The sequence below is a fragment of the Parasteatoda tepidariorum genome, chromosome 9, assembly GCF_043381705.1.
Source record: "Parasteatoda tepidariorum isolate YZ-2023 chromosome 9, CAS_Ptep_4.0, whole genome shotgun sequence".
Taxonomy (NCBI): Eukaryota; Metazoa; Arthropoda; class Arachnida; order Araneae; family Theridiidae; genus Parasteatoda; species Parasteatoda tepidariorum.
The window spans coordinates 67,446,942-67,469,648 of record NC_092212.1 but is presented as its reverse complement, the minus strand read 5'-3'; the positions used below and the strand labels follow the sequence as shown (position 1 = coordinate 67,469,648).

Here is a 22,707-nt window from a genome sequence, read left to right as displayed (position 1 = left end):
CACACTCCGCCTTAAGTTTGCTCGGTTTCACCAAGCAGGCTTGCCCGTGTGGCAAGTGACATTAGAAACAACAATAACTTCGCTATTGCTCTTCTTAGGTCATAAATTACACCCGATGCTGGAACCGATTTGCTTAATTTGTGCAACTAAATTTTGCAACCATTTTCAACAATCATAAATTAAGTGCATCGTAAAAAGTCACAAAAAATGTAGCATTTTTAATGCCGTTTAATGTTTTTTTAAAAACTAGTCCTAGCGAACAAAATTCAAGTTATATTTAATAAATTTGTTTTTTAATAATGTCAAATTATAGAATAAAAAATGCATTTTTAGACTTCTGAAGCTTGGAGATTACAATGACCTACAGTCCCTGGCCAAACTATTAGACTCACTATAAGATTTTTATGTAAAATCTTAATTATCAGGTGATACTATATAGCTTTATTGTTTTTACGTGGCAGAAACCGGTTTGCACTTGTTTACGTTCGTTTATCAATTGGTTAACATTGTAGTACAATACGTTAAAAAGAAATACGCAAAGGAAGTGTATAAAAAATCTCTTGAATTAAAACCCATTCCATGTAGGGGAGAGGGGGGCACATGTGAACAAATTTTTTTATTTCTTCACTTTTCGAAAAATATCACCAATTTTTCATAGTAAAAAAGTCCATATGTTTAAATAGTCTTTTCTTTGTCCCGTGGAATTTTTTGAGATTTTTCAATAAAATATTTCTTTACTTTATAATATTTTAGAAAAATGACTTCAATTGTTCACATGTGCCCCTATTGGGGGCACATGTGAACATGCCTGGGGCACATATGAACAAGATTAAAAACACAAAGCAATCATCATATTTCAAGGAAAAAAATCTTTAATATGACAGATATAGATACGTATTATACTGAAGGGGTTGTAGCTTACTATGTGAATTTAAACTGTACAACAGTACTGTCAATAAGAAAATAATTTTTCAGCTGTACAATAATTTTTCCGTAATTGGGTTTTTCGCAACTTCATGTTCCACGGGTGTTGTAATGGGCCTTTTTCTTTCTTCTCTAATACTCTTTCATGCTTTTTTTTTATTTTTTCTATCTTTTCATTTGTAGCTTTAACAATTCTATTTTCTCAGGTGTATCAGTTAATATGCGTGATGCGCGATCAACCATTTAATAAAAAAAAATTTTTTTAAAGGAAAAATTAATAAATTAATTATGGAAAATTAAATAATGATAATTTTAAATGCATACATATTTTTTAAACTTATAATATCATGAGGATAATAATCTTAATACTATGTAGGGGCACTTGTGAACTGTTCACATCTGCCCCAGATGTTTTGTTCACAAGTGCCCCCATCATCCTTCTTAAACCTAACTTGAAAAATAAAGAACTTTTAATTGAGTAAAAAAAAAGAATAATTGTCATAAACTTACCTGAATGTTCATATAATGATCTGCAATAGTTAATTTTAGTTTATTAGTTGATTTATATTATGCTTTCACTTGAAGAAGCGAGTGATTATAATATATGCAACACCAGCTGATACAAAGAAATTGTCAGAATAGATCAACAAAATGTCTCATTGTTCTGAAAGTTTTTCAGAGAGGTAGGACTAGTACTGCCATCAATTGAAAATTTTTCGAGATTTTTCATTTCAAATCATATTGGTAAAACATACCATGTTCACATGTGCCCCCCTCTCCCCTATGTCTAAATATAAAAGTATTGCATATAAACTAGTGCAAAATATGCAATTATTAAAACACTACAGTGCGTCTTATAATTTGGTCTAAATATTATAATAGACTAATATAATACCTGATATAATAAATATTCTATATTGTCTAATTTATCCAATCGTCGAATTTATATTTTTCCAACATTTTACCCTTTAGAGGGCCATTTATTTCTAGTAAAGTTAAATTAAAGAATTTTTAGAATTGAAATTCATATAAAAATAGTAATTGATATAAGAAAAGAAAAACAAATTTAGCTTATAAAAAATTAATTTAAATTTTAATGCCATTTTTTTGGAGTGGTAAGTATATTTACCTCGACCTAATAGGAGCTTATGACTTTTATTTTTCTTTATTTATGAAATAAATTTTATAAATGCTACAAATTTCAGAAGGAATTATGCATTTTATAACTTTTATACGTTTTCTTATGCTAAAAAATGGTTGCCAATTTTATTCAAACGCACTTCAAGAAAGCTGAAGTTATAAACAAATGGAAACCTAAATTAAAAGTAGTAGAATAGTTAACATGGAGTTTAAAAGTCGGTGGTAAGTATACTTACCACGGCTTTAGAAATGGTTAAAAGCCTTGTTTAGAAAGAACTAATATGAAGTTGCGTTGCATATGAACTTTTAAATCATTTATGTGTAATGGCGTGGAAAATAAGTTCAAATAAATAAAAAATAATGTATTAAAACGCAAACATAGCTACCACTAAAATAAATTATTACAAAAAGCGTAGAAAGTTGGCAACTCTGCGTACATAACGACATAGTCTTACTTTAAACTTCATCTGCCATTTGTTTATTCTTGTGAACGTCTATGTCTATTTGTTTATTCTTGTGAATATCTATGTCTATTTGTTTATTCTTGAGAATGTCTATTTGTTTATTCTTGAGAATGTCTATTTGTTTATTCTTGTGAATGTCTATATCTATTTGTTTATTCTTGTGAATGTCTATGTCTATTTGCTTATTCTTGTGAAAACACATAATTGTCTCTGCCTATTAATGGATAAATATAAGAACAATTTTCTCTATTTACTCTTTAAAAACAAACTATTAATTTCTTTATTATTATATTATTTTTAAACAAAAATTTTAAATTGTTTATATTTTTCTGAATCAAAATTACAAAAATGTTTATTTAGTTATATATAATGAATGAATGATGAAATTTGTAGTATTGGACGAGCATACTTAAAAGTATTAATGTTTATGGAAAAAAAAAATTTTTTTTTCCCCCAATTCCTATCTGGATAATGACCTAGGTCACACAGGTACCTGAAGGGCAGATTTGTTGGCCACTCTTTCAGGGGCACCACATTAGGTGGGCCAACGTTGCTCCCACAATAAGGACAGATAGTACAGAGAAGGAAAGAACATCCATGCCTTGCTCGGGATTCAAACCCAGAACCTTTCTGATGCAAGGGCAGTTCCCTAACCCCTACACAAGCCAGTCGGCTTGGAAAATAAATCTACAATAAGCAAAATAAAAATTGAAAAAAAGAAAGTTATGCTCTTTCGAATTTTTGACCGAATCATCACGTTTTCATTAATCCTTTTCGGATTAGCGAATTTATATTTAAAATTTTAGTCAAACTGGACATTAACTGGTGCGACCCGACCATAAACAGTGCGTTCTAAGTGAAACGAAATGTTAGCTGATTAAAGAATAGTGGTTGCCAACGTTTCAAAGCATTTCTTCGTTTTACATTTTTAGAGGCTTGTAACATTTGTTGAATTAGTGTTGCCATAATGGCAACATTACACCGGAAAGGGTTTGTTAACTTTCATGTTCTGTGGAGTTCATGTTATGGACACTAATTGATTGGTTCTCACTAGTTATAGAAATATGAAATATTTTTAAAAACCTTTTTTCGACGAGCTCTTTAAACTTAATTTATTTTAGTTGTTTTTTTATTTTTCACGATGTCATTAAATCACAAGCAAATCGACCCACAGTGTCGTTTCTAACAGTGCGGGTGTAAAATTCAGTGTCACACTAAAAATTTAGAGAAATGAACGAGACAAAAATGAGAGAAAAAAAATCGTTTTCGACCTTCTCTTTGAAATCCCATTTCCTTATCCGGAACGTGACACAAACACATTGCTTTAGAAGTCCGAAGTCACGTGCTACGGCGACCCTCATTGATAGTTTTATTTATTTTTTTCTCCCCTCATCGTTTGCTGTTTGATCCTTTTTAATTTCTAGATCGTTTTCACTTTCCGCGGTGACTGATGCGAGTCATTCGAAATCATCACGCTTGCACGCACAGTCGTACCATCATCTACAATTTATGATTCTTCTCATTTGCATATTGCATACTTTTAGAAGGATTCTTTAAGTCTGTTATTAGCCGAATGCCATCATGTTGGATGTACAATTGTTCTCAGTTGATGCTTTGAACCAAGGATTAAAATTCTGCAGAAAAGTAAGCAGTTCCTCATTTTTCCCTATCGGCCATTTAAAATTAATAATCGTGATGTAAGAATAAATATTATAATGAAATACCTAGCCTTTAAACAAACGGTTATTTGTTAAATGAAAGCGATTTATAAAATCAAACGATAAATTAAATAAATTATCTATATTTATCTTTTCCCGCCTTTTTTTTAAAATTTTTTTCTCTTACATTATTTCAGCGGGAATTTAACAGCTTTGAAAACAATAGCTGATATAAAATAAAGGATATATTATTCCAAGAATTTATTTCTTAAAATTTTTTGTCACATCATCAGTTTATTTGATGCAATAACGGACGTTCTGAAATGGAATTGTTTTTAAGAATAAATTATGAAATAGTCGCGAAATATAAAATTTATTGTTCCATCAACGAAGATGTTTAATTTATTATCTATTTATATTTTTATAGTTACAGGAACTAACAATTGTTTTAAGAATTTACTACTCTAGCTTAACTACTACTGAACAATACAAGCTAAGAATATTGTGTGTCATAAAATAGTTACGCTTTAGCATTAAAACTATAGAATAAAGCTGAATTCTTCTAAAGTAGTGGCTGCTATGAGGTATCAGTACAATTAAATATGACACACCATTGATATAAAAGCAGTTAGATATATAGTAAATATATAAGAAGTGACTATTTATTTTGAAACGTTTAAATTAAAAGGATATTTTTTCTGTTAGTTACAATTTTAGGTTTAAAGAAAATCACACATATAGGGTTACATATACTAATATAAAATTTAAAACTGAAAATACAGTGTAATTGAGAATTATTTTAAAACATAAATATTAAACAAATTAAAGCATAATAAAGATATTAGTTTAATTTCTGATGCCAGTAAGCATTTTAGAAAAAAAAATTTATATTAACGTTATTATTTAGAAATATTAAAATTTTTTACTTAAAAATCTGAAGAAATAAATTTTTTTTAATAGGTGGGTAAATCTTTTTTTCTGAAGTGTTCTAAACAGCTTTAGTCGCCAGTAGCATTCTTGTATGTGTGCTATTGTTGGCATAGACAAATGGGATTGTTATTTATCATTTATCACTCAAAATCCTTCGGTAAATTTTGACTGATTAGCAAAACAGTGCAGCACTTTTATACGTAGTTACACGACAAAGCACTTGATTATCAAATTAAAAAACAAGGTTTTTATGAAAAGGGAAAGTAACTTTTAAGGAAAAGTAACTTTTTCAGGGCTTCCACGCTTTTGGGGAAAATTTCTTTTAGTAATAGCTATTGCCAGAAGAAATGTTATAACTTATGTGTTTATGCTTTAACATATTATTCTAGGTTTTGTAAATTTGATTAAAAAATATTTTCCACATCACTACACATAAATTGTTTAAAACTTTATATTATAAACCATTTTGTTCCTGTACTCTCGTGAGGGGGGCTTTTAAAAATATTGACTAAATTTTCAAAAACTCTGAATTTCAAAAATTTTGACTAAATTTCAAAAAGTTGCTTTTAATTGTCAACTAATCTATGAAGTATTTTCAAATAAAGTAATAATTGGCAGCCCGTTCGCAATTTTGATTCCTATTTTTGTTTTTTACGGGGCTGTATATATACGTGAATGCAAAAAGGCATAATCTTTTTAAAGGTATAAGACATTTACATTATAATGTTTAGGAGGGTATATTTCTATTATATGTATATTTTCCTTGCTAATTAACATATAGTGGTGATTACAAACTTATGAAATGTTCGAATTTCGTCTCATTTTTGTTATCTCCATTAATTGTTTTCTAAGAACTGTGGGAAACGATGCTATATTTTTATATTTACCTCGGTGAAAGTCGCAGATTCCGACAATATTTATAGTACAAGGTGAGCCAAGCATCTTCTATTTGGCCATCACTTTAAGTCGTCACCGCATTTACGAGTTACGAAGAATTCAGGATCTCCGTACCTGCTGCCGAAGTCGGCATCAACTGATTCGTCGGAATTACGAGTCGTATATTGAAAAAAAATAATGTTGATTTAGTTAGATGTGAAATGGAGGAGGAAAGTTGCGAAGAAAAAATTTTGCAAGCATTTAGTTAACCCTTTAATGGGCCATTTATTTCTAGTAAAGGTAAATTAAAGTATTTTTGGAATTGAAATTGTTTTAAGAACAGTAATTGATGTAAGCAAAAAAACTCATTTAGATTATAAAAATTCATCTAAATTTTCGTGCCATTTTTTTGGTGGTAAGTTTATTTACCACGACTTATTAGGAACTTATTGACTTTTATTTTTCATTATTTATAAAATAAATTTTATAAATGCTACAAACTTCAAAAGGAAAGATGTATTTCGCAACTTTTATACGTTTTCTTAAACTAACAAATGGTTACCAATTCTATTCAAAAGCACTTCAAGAAAACTGAAGTTATTAACAAATGGATACCTAAATTAAAAGTGGCAAAAATGTTCCCCACGGACTTTGAAAAATGGCGGTAAGCATACTTACCACGGCCTTAGAAAGGGTTAAAGTCGTCACCGCACTTGCGAGTTACGGAGAATTCAGGATCTCAGTACTTGCGACCAAAGTCGGCATCTACTGATTCGCCGAAATTATGAGGCGTGAATTATAAAAAATAATGTACATTGAGTCAGATATAAAATGGAGGAGGAAAATTGCGAGGAAAAAAAGCGGCAAGCACCTAGTTGAGATTAGTGAGATAATGAGAGCAAAAACGTGAGATAAGTAAATAAATATAAAAAAAAGCTATAAAAAAAGGTGGTAGAAACGCTATGTACAAGTGCGTATAGTGCCCCCCCCCCAAAAAAAATAGACAACCCTGAATAACTTTTGATCTAATGATCGGATCTTCACGTTCTAGGACTCAATCTCAATGGCTTGAGAAGGTGACTTCAAATATGCTAATTAATAAGAGCAGAGAATATCTTAAGTTACGAAATCACAAACAAACAAACAAAAATTACTTTCCCTGAATAAGCATACCTTTTTTTGACGGATTTATATTTCTGACTTCCAAAATATAAGGGGCAGCAGCAATCTTTGAAAATATGGACCCAAGAGTTTGATCCAAAGTGCACCAAATTTTGGATCAATTAATGTTAATTTTACTTTGTCTGTATTTCGCGATATTTTGAAAAATTTTTAAGCGAATTAAAAAAAAAATTTCATATCATTATAAAATTTGTTTATCCAAAGTGAAATCCATGCAAAATATAATCTTTATTTAATATTTATAAATTTTTAATTATTTTATTTCATAATAGTCGATAAAGTTTAAAACTCTAAGTTATAAAGTTTTTTGAATCATTTTGAAGAATAAGAAAATACAAACATGAGAAAATACGAACTTTTAGCAAAATCGAATTTTAAAAATCTGACTTTTTTGAAATTTAATCCTCTCTCGCTACTGTGCACAGCTTCTCTGAAAGGGTAGCTCCCCAGTGTACACAGGTTAAAATATTGAAAAAAAATATCGTGATACTGGCGTCAGTAAATTGATTGAAAATCGCAAAAGCTAATCTAACTTTGCGAACAATTTGGACAGACAACAAATGATGCTTATAGACGTCAAGAGTTTTAAAAGGAAACACTGTGACCAAATGATGATAATTTTCCATACCAAAGATACAAATGATGCTCAATTTCATCGGCAACAGTCATGGCAATTTAAAAAAAAGAAAGAAAAAAAAGAAACACTATGGTAAAATTCAAAGTGTGCCGCAACGCGCTAAAAGTTAATAAAATTTTAGTTTCTTTTAACCCTTTGACGGTCAGGGAAATGAGCAGTTTTCGTTTCATTATTTCGCGCAGTATTACGTGCAAACAGTAGTCGAAAGTGGCATCTGTTTTCCACCTCCGTTCTTCCGAAAATGTCACCCTTCTGTGGCGATGCCTACTGCTCCGTCTTCTGGAATTGTTATAATAAAGTGGTAGCAAATTATGTAGTAAATTTCGTTGGACAAGGACAGTTACGCCTACTTTTTGATAGAGTAATCAGAAGATTGTTGCGTTAACGTTGCATTTTATATGTTACTTATAGTTTTTGATATTTAGTGGTGAAAAAATTACTTAAAAGGAAAAATACTAAACTGAAAGTAACTTGACTTTCGCTATCACTAGGAAATACTATTTTACAAATCGGAGCAAGTTGATATCTCTGGATGCGGTAGATAGCTCGCCTCACGCGTTTTAAAAATTTCTTAAAGTATTCGTAGTACATAAATAACAGTTTTTACGTACTTTTCGTTTTTAACAGAGTCAATGCAGAATAATAATGGCAAACGAGCTCAGCTCGTCAGCGCGCATTGGGGAAAAATTTCATTACGCGAGTAGTGCTCGTTACTAACCATTACGGTCAAAATCGTGCTCCCGAGCGGAACTCGTTTGCGCGCATTATGAGGCACAATTCGATTGCGAGCTGAACTCGTTCATAACCGTCAAAGGGTTAAATATGAACATGGTAGAATTTTGAAACCAGTTCTTCTATAATCAATTACTAAAAACATAAATAAAACCTTCTTGTAATATTAAGAAAGTGTTTTATTATAGATTTGTGTATGGTTTATTTACATGTATGATTTCGCAATAATAAACAATTGTAAATTGTACTTCGGATAATATTTTTTGTAACAATTCATGTTTCATTAGATATTAAAATTAAAATAAAAAATATAAATTTTTTTCACGAAAGTTATAAAATTGCGTAAGAGATCAAGAGGTAAAAAAAAATTAGAATTAATTATAAGTTTAAAATAACATAATTGTGCAACCCTTGATTGAAATGCAAAAACAAAACTAACAACAATCAGTAGTTAGGCGTATCATTGAAGTAATATTTTTTAAATAGCTTCGCTTCTGTATTAACGCTTAGTATTTGTATTTCATCATTTGTTTTTAATTAAAAAATTATATTCTGTTAAAATTAATTTTTTAATTTAACATCCTTGTTATACATGTCAAAATACTCCACTTTATCATACATTTAAGTACATTAGTAAATAAAATTGGTAAATATCCTTTTTCATTTTTTTTGAAAACAACTCAAACGGATTTGTAATTTTCTCGCTATTCTTTGAAAGTATTTCTTTCCAAAAACAACCATACAATTGTGCAAAGTCATCAAAAAGAAGAAAAAAAGTCCGTAGCACTGGTGATTTGGTCTGCAGAATCCAATTTATTCTTTGAAAGAGTGGATATATTTAAAGCTTGAAACTTAAACAAAACCTTCAAAAATAAAATCATATATTTACTACAGGCCTGTAATTTTCTCACTTTTAATTAAAAATATAAATAAACAGGAAGTTATGAAAACAATACAACAAACAAAAGTCGAAATAATTGACAACCTGCTGGAGAAAAAAAAATAAGATTCCAAATCAACTTTTGAAATTTTATCAAGGGAATAGTTAGAAAATAATTTACATCGAACCAATGCCATATTTTATTTAACGCAGTAATTTTTTAAAAGAAAATTAATAAATAATTTCATATACTTTTATATTTTGATTGCTCTTGCATTAGCCATTTTAAAAAAATATCTATTTTGCCACAGTTTTGTATACAGCATCATTATATGGGTTGGTGGTTAAAATTTCAATTTAGCAAGTTATTTGGAAATTAGTCATTCTCGACAATGTCCAAATACTATTAGAATATTTCTTTTTAAATCACTAATAATATTTGTACTAGCCCTTTGTAATCCGAGTATTTTAAAATACTGTTTAATTTACAGGGGTCTGTCCAGACATTTTGTGAAAGGTCCGTTTTTCGTGAAATTGTTAAAAAATTACTCACATTCTTTCAACCAGCGTCCGCTTTTATGAATTTGTGCAAATAGGGTCTGTTATTGCAAAAAAACTTTTTCAATGAGTTTTTAAATTGTAAAGACACGCAAGATTAGGCTCAACACTGTAAAATCATACAAATATTTGGTATTTAGCCAATACTACTGTACGCAGAATATTAATTTCGGACGAATAATGGAAGAATCGTCTGCCGAAGACAAAACTTAATTCGTTTACATCCATCTTTCTTGTTTTCTGCCCTGGAAAGGGTTTATTCGATTAACAAAATAATAATGAAGATAAACAAATTTGTGAAGGGTCCGATTAAAAGAAAAATAATTTTGTGAAGGGTCCGTTTTCAAGTTAAAATATTTTGTGAAGGGTCCGTTTTTATGAAAAGATATTTTGTGAAGGGTCCGTTAACGGACCCAAATTTCTTCTAAACAGACCCCTGCTTTATAATATAATAAAGGTGAGGTGCTATATGTACACATTTTTATTAACATCATATATAAGTATTATTAATATAATTAAAATAATATTACTTCTAAATCCTACTTAAGAATATGATATGTGATAATATGAGAAGATATTTAAGTATTAGATATTTATATAATTTTCCAAAAATTTTAAATTATATGTGACTCATTATATTCTTTTACCACCATTACCTATCTTTTTATAAAATTATTTTAAATTTTATTATAGAAGAAATTCTTTAGATGGCGGTATATAAATTGTTAATGAAAGATATCGTATCATCGATGTATTATCGATGAAGTAACAAGTTCCTCTAGAGAAAATAATGCCGTTGATCTATATTGGTTTTCTTATAAAATTGTACTACCTAATATATAGTACTAGGATATCTAATCCTATTTTATTAATATAAATAAATTAATTAAAATTTAATATAAAATTTTTTTTTACTTAATATATTTATTTTTAATTATAAAATTATAGGATTAATTAAATGTGAATATAATAAATAACATAATCATAACTGCTGGCACACTATATTTACTTTATTTAATTAGTTATAAAATTTGGGAAAAATAAAATTGAGATTAACTCAGATAAATAAATGCAGTTTTGTGAAGATAAAATTAATACGAATTGGTTCCAATTAAAAAAAAAAATATTATATTTATTTTTAATAATAAAATTATAGGATTAATTAAATGTGAATATAATATAATAAATAGTATAATCGTAACTGCTGGCACACTATATTTAGTTCATTTAATAAGTTATAAAATTTAGGAAGAATAAAAATAAGATTAACTCAGATAAATAAATGCAGTTTTGTGAAGGTAAAATTAATACGTATTGGAAATAATAGCGATAAACAAAAGAATTTAAAAAAAAGGAAATAACTCTTCAAATAACCTTCGAATAGAAAAATAATTTCCTGTGTGAGAATATTTTTAGTTAGATGATCATCTGATTGATAAAATAGAATAAATGGATGATTTTGAAGTAATATAAAAGAATAGGAGAATATGTTTATTATCAAACATATTCTCCTATTCTTTATACTGTTTAGAAACTTTAAATCTTACTAGATTTTAAATAATATAAATTTAAAATTATTAATAAATTTTAAGTGCTTATTATTTAATTTTAAATAATAAGCACTAAATTATTTAACAGTACAGAACAGTATTTTTTATATAATTTATAAAATTCTTCTAGGACCTTCAGAGGCGATATCGGAATCATTTATAAAACTGTACAGTGATTTTTTTTTTATATATAATTTATAAAATTTTTAAAATAATGTGGTCACTAATTATTAAGGTTTTAAAATTTTTTAATTTTAGAATGGTGACTGTTGATGGCGCCTCAGAAGCGATATCGAACTGCAAAGAGTTAATAAACCCCCTCAGAAAAAAAGATTAACAATAATATACCTAGTATAGTACACCAGTGATTTTTTTTCCCCTTTATATTTCCCACTTCTACTTCAGTGCTATGTTTTGGCCTCGATCATAGTTTAAAACAATTTTATATCTGCTCAATTTTGTTGACTCGCACACTTATAAATTATCACACACAGACTATGGTACAGAACTACCACTTTCGACTTTAGTGTCATGAAACTGTATATTTAATCAATTATTCATCGAATACAAAAAGGCGTTAAAGTAATCGGCATACCATTCTAATGCAAGAGATACTTAGTATTTCGGAAAAAATAAAATTGAAGGATGTATTGAAGACTAATATTAAGTGAAATAAAATAAATTTAAAAAAATCTCAGCATATTTATGATGGAATGTATTAAATGCTTTTTGAATACTAAAAATACAAAACAAGAGTTTTTTTCAAACCTAAGTTACTTAATTTTCAATGTAAATATTTTTTTACCAATAAGGTAATCCAACATAACCGTTCCAAAACGGGGATGCCACTGACTGCTAAAAATGTAAAATTCTATTAAGAGAGATTAAAATTAGCAACTTTTTCGGTATATTTCTTTCAATTAACTATTGAAAGTAATTGCAAAGAATGTTTCCGCTTCATGTATGAATAATTTGCATTGTAAATCATGGTCACAGTCATAGTCTGTAATTGCTCAACCTTTTACCTTTTCTCATTGAATTATCAAATCATGGGATAAGGTCATCATGATTTAGGATTAAAAAAAATTATTTAAGATCTTGAAGTAGATACAACAATTAAAAATGCTGCCGCGGTTGCAGCGCCACCTTACAGCACCAACTTACAGCGCCAATAAAATTAATCTGTGTTCACGGGAATCAAAATAAAACGACTGCAGCACCAAAAAATAGAGTAAAAAAGACCCTGTAGCATTAATAATTAATGATTCAGAAAATGATGAATTTTTTAATTTTTTTCATAGTATTGTATCACTAGTAAAAAAGTGAGCTCAGGGTCATCATCGTCATCAAATTTTATCTGGGTGCCTGCGATCGTTTTACACTTTTGACGAGTTAAGGGTTCTGATTTTGGCATCATCTTTTAACATTTCTGCTTTAAAAATATTGTTGTAATTTGCTTGCACAATTATGAGCCTTTTTTTATAGAAAAAAAATTGGGTGTTATCATGGTGGTAATTTTGATTGAATAATAGATTAACTAATTAAAAATGAGTTTCTACCACATCTTATATTTATAGTCGTCCGAGGTATCCATCCTTAAATAATTCATAAAAGTCGTAGCGAATTGAGAAGAACATCTTGCTCATATGTTTCTTTTCGCTTACTTGTGTACAGACTCACCATGACTTAACCGGAGTCAAGTGGATGACGATGAAAAGGTTCTATATGCTTCGCTTTTTTTATCCTATATAAGTTAACCGAAAATGAGAGGCATTTTACATGCACTTTCAATTTATTTACATGATATGGTAAGAAAAATATTTTAAAATCAGAGGTGTTAAACTGCGAAATACACGTGAAAACATAAATTCTGCTACCACTGGAAAATAGTTGCTGTCAAAACGAAGCATGATGGCATCTCCGAATCTGAACAAGTACCGCAGTGGACTAATCGTAAAGACACGGTTCACAGTAGAGCGCCGAAGTCGAGCATTACGAAGTAAGCGGGTGGGTGAGCACTTTGTTCAGCTTGTGTAGCGACCGAGGGTGCGCGGTACGGGCTACCAAAGCAGGGGAGCCTTCCCAACTGCAGGGGATCAAAATTGCGATGTCATGTGTAAGGATGATCCTGTTTCCCAGACCGTCGCCAATAGCCAATTATGCAGTTCTAGTGCGACGTAAAGAAAGTACCTACATACCTACCTCTAATATTGCTTTTTAAAATTTTATCGATAGCTAAAATATTAATGTAATGTCACAAATTTGCTACCGCTTATTTGTTGCTTAAATTTCGTTTTTCGTCTTTCATCTTTACTTCATAGAAAGATTTTCTATTGTAGTCCAGTAACAAAAACAAAAATCGTCCTGCAAAATTTCCGAAAAAAATAAACAGTTTTTCTCATTGAATTAAAATCTCATTTTAATCACCAGGCACTAGTGTATTTGCTCTTACCAAGGAAACAATTATTCTAAATGCCATATAGCTTACAAATTAGCCAATTTAATGAATACTTTCGTCAAAGATTCTCCAGCGATAAAAAATAAAAAGAAAGAAAGAAATATTTTGATTAGTGTGGTGATGCAATAATTTATCCGGTGTATAAGGTATATGATTCTTAACTTCCACCTGTTCATTCTTATAACTGTTTCCTTTCACTTTTTCGAACAGTAAATCAACAGACCATAAAACGCATCACGATTTTTTTTTGAATTGCCGCCAAATCTTCGCTCTTATTAAGCGAATAGAAGCAAGGAATGATTCAGTAAGTAATGTTTTTTTTGCATCAAAAGATTTTTTTCAACTTTTTTGAATTTTCCAGAATTTTTTAAAAAATTTTCAAATTTGCAGAAATTGAATGTCTAGGTAGTGGGTAGTTTTTATGTTCTATACATTTTATAAACTTAATAACAAGCCAGGAGTCTGTCCAGACATTTTGTGAAAGGTCCGTTTTTCGTGAAATTGTGAAAAAATTACTCACATTCTTTCAACCAGCGTCCACTTTTACGAATTTGTGCAAATAGGGTCCGTTATTGCAAAAAAAACTTTTTCAAGGAATTTGCAAATTGTAAAGACATACAAGATTATGCGCAACACTGTAAAATTATAATTAAAAAAATTTAATTTAAAAAAATAAACAACAATTGCTGCTTCTAAATTAGAGATGCAACATACAAATATTTGGTATTTAGCCTATACTGCTGAACGCAGAATATTCATTTCGGACGAATAATGGAAGAATCGTCTGCCGAAGACAAAACTTAATTCGCTTACATCCATCTTTCTTGCTTTCTGCCCTGGAAAGGGTTTATTCGATTAACAAAATAATAATGAAGATAAACAAATTTGTGAAGGGTCCGATTAAAAGAAAAATCCTTTTGTGAAGGTTCCGTTTTTAAGTTAAAATATTTTGTGAAGGGTCCGTTTTTATGAAAAGATATTTTGTGAAGGGTCCGGCAGCGAATTGATAAAAATGAAAAATGCTCTATTTTAATTTGAAATTAGTGACACATTCCTGCATGGTTTGTCTGCTAAGATGATAATTGATAAATACACAGCTCCAACTATTAATAAAAATTTTAATGAGCATATTTATAAAAAGAAAAAAGAACAATTATATGCAAAAATTATTAGCTGATATGAAAAGGAATTTTAAAAAAAAAATATGCAATATACCAATATGCAATCTATCGGTGTTTAGACACTTATTTTTCAATAAATGAGTTTTTTTTTTTTTGCTTTCTTAGTGCTACTGCCCGGTAAACATTTGGCCGGTATGCCATACACTGATACAGCATGCACACTCTAGTTTTCTTAAGGGTAAGTGCCACTGTTGAGTAGGACTGGGCAATAAATAGATGCATCGGAAAATATCGATTCTTTGTAATCATCGCCGATCCAATATTTGCATTGCAGGGGTGATTGAGAGCTCAACTCAAAAATCCTGAAAATTTCTTGAGTAATATCAATGATGCATTTCAAAAAATTAATCTTAATAAATTGAAATCATTGATATTTTCACAACATGAAATTCCAAATAAATTATATGCATATATAATTTAAATTAATAATTACGTATAAATTTACTTTTATCTCAAATCACATTTATTATTCTACCAGAAAAAAATATTTACAAATAAAAGAAATGCCAAGTATAAATTCTAGTTCTAATGTTTTTAAATAAAATATACAAGAATTTTCATACATAAATGTGATCAATGATTTCTTGACACTTCTGGACCTTGGATTTCTGGATCGCGGTTACCAAATAATCCGGAAATCCGGATTTTTTCTGGAGCACAATCATCTCTGGGATTGGTAATTTTACGAAGCAACGGAAATTGTGATTTACTGTGATGCGTACTATACTTCCCGATGTATCATTGACATCGATGGCTAGAAGTGCGATATTGAGTATTATTCCCGATAGTACATCGAAGTCTGCAATTATTTTAACCGCGATGTATTTAACCGTTATTTTGCAGACTTCCACGTCTTTAAATATTGAGAAATAATTATTAAAAAATGCAACGTTTATTATAATATAAAGGCAACTTACTAATTGCGAATTTACGCACAGTACTAAATATAAAACATTAATGTAGCGAAACATCGAGATGTATCAAAATATCGCGATGTTAGCGTGACGATACATATGATATCTAACGCTGATCATTTTGGCATCGATATCATATCGATGCCAAAATCTTGGCATCGCCCATTCCTACTGTTGAGTGTAAAATAATTACACAGGTAAGTCTCATTTTGAGACCATAAGCCGTAGATAGGGTGGACCACATTCACACAACAGAGAAGAGCACACAGACAGAAACATCCATGATCTGAGCAGGATTCGAACCCGCAACTATTAGCTTCGCAGCCAGGCACACTGACCACGCAGTCACCCGGACGGCCACATCAAAATATAAATGTTCATAATATAAAAATATATTTCTCTTATGTGGCATCATAAATTCGGATATTTAAAAAAGGAATCCGTTTGTAAAAACGAAATTTCTAGTGGTAACGTTGAGTTATTTTTCGTTTAATATTTTACATTTTAAGGAATTTTATCACCACTACATGTCAAATATTCAAATTATCGGATAACATGCAATTTTGTTGCATTGGTCTCATGGTTACTTTTTAGGCGTAATTATCCTAATTCTGCAAATTTTAAAATTTATTTCGCTACTAATTATTATTTCGCAAATTTTACAATTTATTTCGCTACTAATTATTATTTCGCAAATTTTACAATTTATTTCACTATTAATTATTATTTCGCAAATTTTACAATTTATTTCGCTACTAATTATTATTTCGCAAATTTTACAATTTATTTCGCTACTAATTATTATTTCGCAAATTTTACAACTTATTTCGCAATTAATTAAAACTTTTTCAAAAAGCGGAGCAGTCGAGATCCCTGTATTGGTAACACTACATTTATTATTCATTGGTTATTTTAAGTAATTATTTAATATAGTGTTAGAAAAATTGGTTATGTCTTAAGTATTTAAATTCATTTTTTATTATACATTTGTCTTAAATAATAAGTGTCAAATAGTTCTGAACAGCTCGTTATACGTTACGTATTTATTAAGAATTTTTTTTTATTTCTATAGAAATAAAAACTTGGTTACGCGAAGCAATTATTTAGATATATTTTTGATCCTTTCTAAAATGTTTATAGAAATTTTAAACATTGTTGTAGTTCATTTACGTAGTACTAGAGCTGCACAATGGGCTATTGGCGACGGTCTAGGAAACATCCCTGAGGATGATCCGAGACATGCAATCACAATTTCGATCCTATACAGAGGGAATGGCACCCCCGCTTCGGTAGCCCGACGACCTGCACGCGAAGTCGAGCACTTTACGGTAGAACAGTTTAACGAAAATTTTAAACATAAACGGTGCTATGGTGCTGCATAAAGTCATACCAATTATCAGTGACTGAGTCACTAATAATTGGTATGGCAATATGCGGCACCATAACGCTGTTTATGTTTAAAATTTCTACAACCATTTTAGAAAATATCAAAAATATCTAAATTTACAACTTAATTTATAACTTAATATATATGTAGCATGTAAAATTAACTTAATAGAATTAAATGGAATTTAAATCTAAAGTAAAAAAGAATTATATTTTAATTGCAGACTAGCCTTCCTAACAGATAAGAACTTTAAATAATCTTTTTCACATAATAAACTAAGCATTTCTCGTATGTGTTATCTTTAATTAAATAGAATTGTTATCTTTATTTATAAAAATAATCCATACTGCGCTGTAAAATGCCTTTATGAAACCGAAAATTATTCAAATTAATAAATATTTTGAGATCTTAATACATCTTCATCCGGTAGTATGATTACATCTTACAGCGTCAATTCTAACAAAGAAGTCTGGTTACTGTAGATCACCTGGTATGGAAGAAATAATAACTATATGCTACATGTTAAAAAAGTGCGCACGCGTCTTTTGAAAATGAAGAAATGAACACTTGTCTCCAGGAGTTTCTGCTTCATGTACATTATTTGTTAATAGATTTTCTTTACTCTTTTCCTTAATAAATGCTTAGAAAAAATTATCATGGAATCATCATTACAAAAAAGGAATATTAAATACGACTGCAATATAGAATTATTATTTCGTAAATTTTACAATTNTATATATATATATATATATGCGTTGAACTCATAATCACAATGGTTTGCGTGATTTTGATGGCTGTCGAACAAATTTTAATTTATTGCTAAAATTTAATAGATGAAGAAGTTTGACAATATCACTGACATCTCTTGAAAATAGTTAAAATTGAAATCAAAGTACTTACGCTAGGGTAACAGGTAGACAGTGAAACAATTTGGTAATTAATATATTGTTTGGTAATTAATACAATTTGTTAATTTTATGTAAGGAATTAGGAATGGAGGAAGGGTTGAACAATGTTGGGTCGATAGTCGTTGACTATCGACCCAATTTTTTTGGTTTACGACTATTAATCCCCACAACTCCGTACCCTTATAATTTTGAACCCAATCCAGAAGACAAGGTAACTCCTGGATCAAGTAGAGGGAGAAATTATGCCTCTGTGGAGAACTTTTTGATGGAACTAACCCACATTTGCTTTACATGGAGGAAAAAAACCACGAAAACCTTCCACTGTTAGTCTGACGGCAAGGGGAGTCTAAACCATGAACCGTCTACCACTGAGGATATTTGTACGTCAGCGCTGTGGTCGGTGCAAGCCGGGTGAGGGATTCGTTTCGGCCAGCCATTGCTGGGAATCGAACCCGGTTCACCTCTATGGAAGGCGGATGCTCTATCTCCTGAGCCATCACGGCTCGTGTTGAAAAATTGGAATATTTATATACTGTTGTGTCTTGGTTACCATTAAAGTTTATATGTTGTATAACATAATTTTGAAAGGTGACCCAGCAGGACGCTGAAGGAGGCTAATTTTAATATATTGCAATAAACACAATTGTCCGTTTATTGCTGATAGTAAATTTCAAAAATAAAATAAATAAGTTACAATTCTTCATCTTTGTGAAAACAAGTTCATGAGTACATGGCTCTTAATAGGGTAATTAACCCTCTACGCATTACACAATTAACATATTGTGTTTGTAGGATGTTGTCAAAATAGACATCTTAATTCTAAGAGTGCTGTTTAATACTACAAGTTCGGATTTTTACTGCGAAATTTCGTTTCCAATCCCAAAGTTTCGAAATTCTAACGGATGATCCTAATTTCTTTCTCTTTTTTTTCCCCGAACTGACCGGTGAACAAAACACATGTTGACCTTGCCCCTTCAGAAGTGAGACAGACATACATTAAAAATTTGACCAGCGCTTCCGCAGTAAGCACTGATGCGATACATTTATGCTGGCACTGTCCAACTGCGCATTTCAGCGATACATGTTTTCAATTATAATGAATTCCACGAAGACTATCTTAGGAATGACAGATGAATTTTAATTTTTTTCTTCAACAGCTTGACCAGTTAAGCGTGTTTGTTATGTAAACATGTCGCGACAACTATCTATTGTGGTGCTTTTGGCGTGAATACCCATCGTGAAAAACAAAAAATTATCATTGACTATAAAAACTCGAAATTGCATAAGAATACAATAAAGAAACTAATATAAGGAGGTAATTTTCCGTTATGTTATCAGTAGAAATGCTAATTATTTTATATTGCAGGATATGGATACTAAAAACAATAGTCCTTTATACGTGTTATAACTATTAAAAAAATCTTGATGGTAAGTTCTTCGTAAAATTTATGATAGTATCATTTGCGCACCTGGAAAAAATTAATAGCTGGTTTTAATCTTGCTATAAAAAAGCTGGAAAATTCTTAATATTAGCTTCTACTATTGAAATAACGTTTCATATCAACCATTTTCGAATCTATATATATTTACTTAGAGAAAATAAAATATTTTGGTATAAACATAACATATATAAACATAATAATATTTAAAAAAAAAAAATTTTTTTTCTACCACATTTTATTGTTTTCCAGGTGAGTTTGAGCTCTTCTGCCCTGAGTTCGACGTATATATACGTCATTTCTCATTCCTCGTCCAGGATTTCTAAGATTAAATTCCGCGCTTAACCATCACCTCCTACATCAGAAAGCCTCCACTCGATATTTAATGAGTAGTCTGCGCAGACTATTCAAAAAGTGAACCAGTTGAGCGTATGAACCCAAATTTTATTTTAAAAGAAATTGAGAACAATTTATCATATGTATTTGAGAATTGAATCTGTGGTGGTTGACAAGTAAATAAAACAAACCAATCATATTCATAAATTAAACAAATTTTTCGATACATATTTGCTACCAATTTCTTATTTTTGCGAAATTTTGTGTTATTTAACAGATGTAATTAAATGTAATTAACAGATGTAATTAAATGGGTCTTTCGCAAACTGATTAACCTTCGTAGGTTGATCGGACTACCTATAACAGGGGTTTCCAACTGGCGGCCCGGGGGCCGCAACCGGCCCGAGAAGTCTTTTTTTGTGGCCCGCGACCTAGAATATATTAGTTGTAATTTTTTTGCGGACAATTTTCGTAAAAAATCTATATGGGTTTAAAATACTGTTCTCGTTAATATAAACCTAATTTCTTCGTTTCTGTGAAATTTAACATACCAACGGTGCAAAAAAATTTATTTCTCATGTTTTGCATCCAAAGAAATATTCATTCAAATACAAAAATAATCGTGTTTGTTGCTCTTTTTGTATTTTGTGAATATAATTTAGCATGTGCGTATCAGAAATTTTCTCGAAGAAATTCTCCTATTTAACATTTTGAAACCACTAATTTTGAACGAAAATAATTTCACACACATTTGTAAATATCTATTCTCTGGTGGTTACAGCAGACAAACCTCAATATTCTCATTGAACATTTTGTGTGCTACTATATAAGTTTTAATAACAACTTTTTTAAAGTTTTATATATTAATAATTAGATATCTGTTGCACATTAATTGTTTAATACAAAGGTGCACATTAAAAGTTACTGTAGCCCGAATTTTTAATTTTTATTTAATATTTTTAAAAATATTATTAATAACAATTAAATAATTTTAAAAATCTACTTATTTTAATTTGTAATTCAATACTTTTGTTTTGTATAACTTGGTAAAAAACTGACAGTAATATTTAATGTTCCTTCAAACATAAAAGAGTCCTACATAAAATTTTGATAAAGTTGCGCCCAGCCATTTGAATTGTGGCCCCCGGCCTCGTGTAAGTTGGAAACCCCTGACCTATAAGAATCCACATGGGGGATTTCAGTTATAGGAGGCGTTGGTTTAACTTATTAGTATATGAACAGTGATGTGGGGATTATTTCTATAAAAAATATAGTAACTTTAACTAAATTATTCCAGAGATATATCACGTTTCTCCCCCCCCCCATGCCCACCCATATATTTAAACTGAAGGGCAGATGTGTTTGCCACACTATCAAGGAGTACCATATTAGGGGTGCAAACATTACCCCCACAGTAAGAAGGACAGATCATCCATGCTTTCTGACCGAGATTCGAACTCGGGACCTTCTAGATAAGTGGTCAGCTCCCTGACAACCATGCAGTTCGGTCGGCTGAATTATCATATGTTGTGTTGAAAGAAATAAGAGTGATGAAAGTAACTACTATCCTTAATATATGTGTTTTGAATCATTGTAAATGACAGCAAGGAAGTAATCACATTGAGAGTCTCAAATCAATATTTAACTAATTACCTTTTGAAGTCGCGTTCAAGAGGTTATGGAGTCGGATTCGAGGAGTCCATGATGAAGAAAAATTTGCCAAAGTGGAAGTTGGAGTCAGAAAAATTTGCTCGCTTCCGACTCCGGTTAGTTGTATGCTAAATCCTGGAGATTAAAGAATGCAAAAAAATGATTTTATGAAAATTATTTAGAGCAGCGTTTCCCAATTTTTTTCGTCTGAACCCTAAATAATCAATCTTCTTTCGATGGAAAACCAATTTAATAAATAATTTATTAAAGTAATTGTGAACGTTGTGACCTACAAAAGACTATTTTTAAAATATTTAATTAGAGGAATGAAGATTTTTCATCATAAATAATCTTAAATTATGTTTTTTGTCTGACATTTAACTTTGTAGTTCTTGTGCTATATCTAGCCTAGTTACGAATTTGTTTTTGGTGTATATGTTACTGTGAATGACCGAAATTGGTGGTTTTTGACTTCCATCGATGTATGTTGACAATCACATAGTCGCTTCGGTAAATCTCCGAAATATATACTAGGTCCAGTTAAGTGCCTGTTGCCCGATATGCCCTACATCAATGTTTTTTTCAAGGTCAAGTGAAACTACCCAATATGTATTTAACCGGAGCTCCAAACACTGATGTTCTTTTCCTAATCTATCCTCAGCAGATATTAAAATCTAATATACATAATTCTCTTACGTGGCTCCCAAATTTTGGCTGTATTTCTTTTACGCCAGTGGCAAAGCTTGCTTTGTTTTGTTTATGTTACTATTTCTCTTGCACGGCGAATCGACCAATGATTGCCGCTAAGAATGTCACATGCCAAATCTAGTTGAGGTGGCTCAACTTATAGCGCTTTTAAAAACGGAAACTGAAATAACCAGAGAGCGCATCAGCTGCGGCAAT

At 30.3% G+C, this 22,707-nt stretch overlaps 1 protein-coding gene across 2 annotated transcripts in view; it reads left to right on the top strand.

The window, feature by feature from the left end:
• Positions 1 to 3,950: 3,950 nt before the first annotated feature.
• LOC107437961 (uncharacterized) overlaps positions 3,951 to 22,707 on the top strand; it is an 89,632-nt gene continuing 70,875 nt past the window's right edge. Inside the window, exon 1 of one of the 2 annotated variants that reach the window (XM_016050113.3) lies at positions 3,951 to 4,172. Coding sequence is in view for 1 of the 2 variants with exons in the window: in XM_016050112.3 (XP_015905598.1) it covers positions 14,286 to 14,293 (8 nt within the window). In the remaining variant the exon portion in view is untranslated. Of the gene's footprint in view, positions 4,173 to 14,181; positions 14,294 to 22,707 lie in introns of those variants that run through there. The other variant, XM_016050112.3, reaches the window with a different exon arrangement.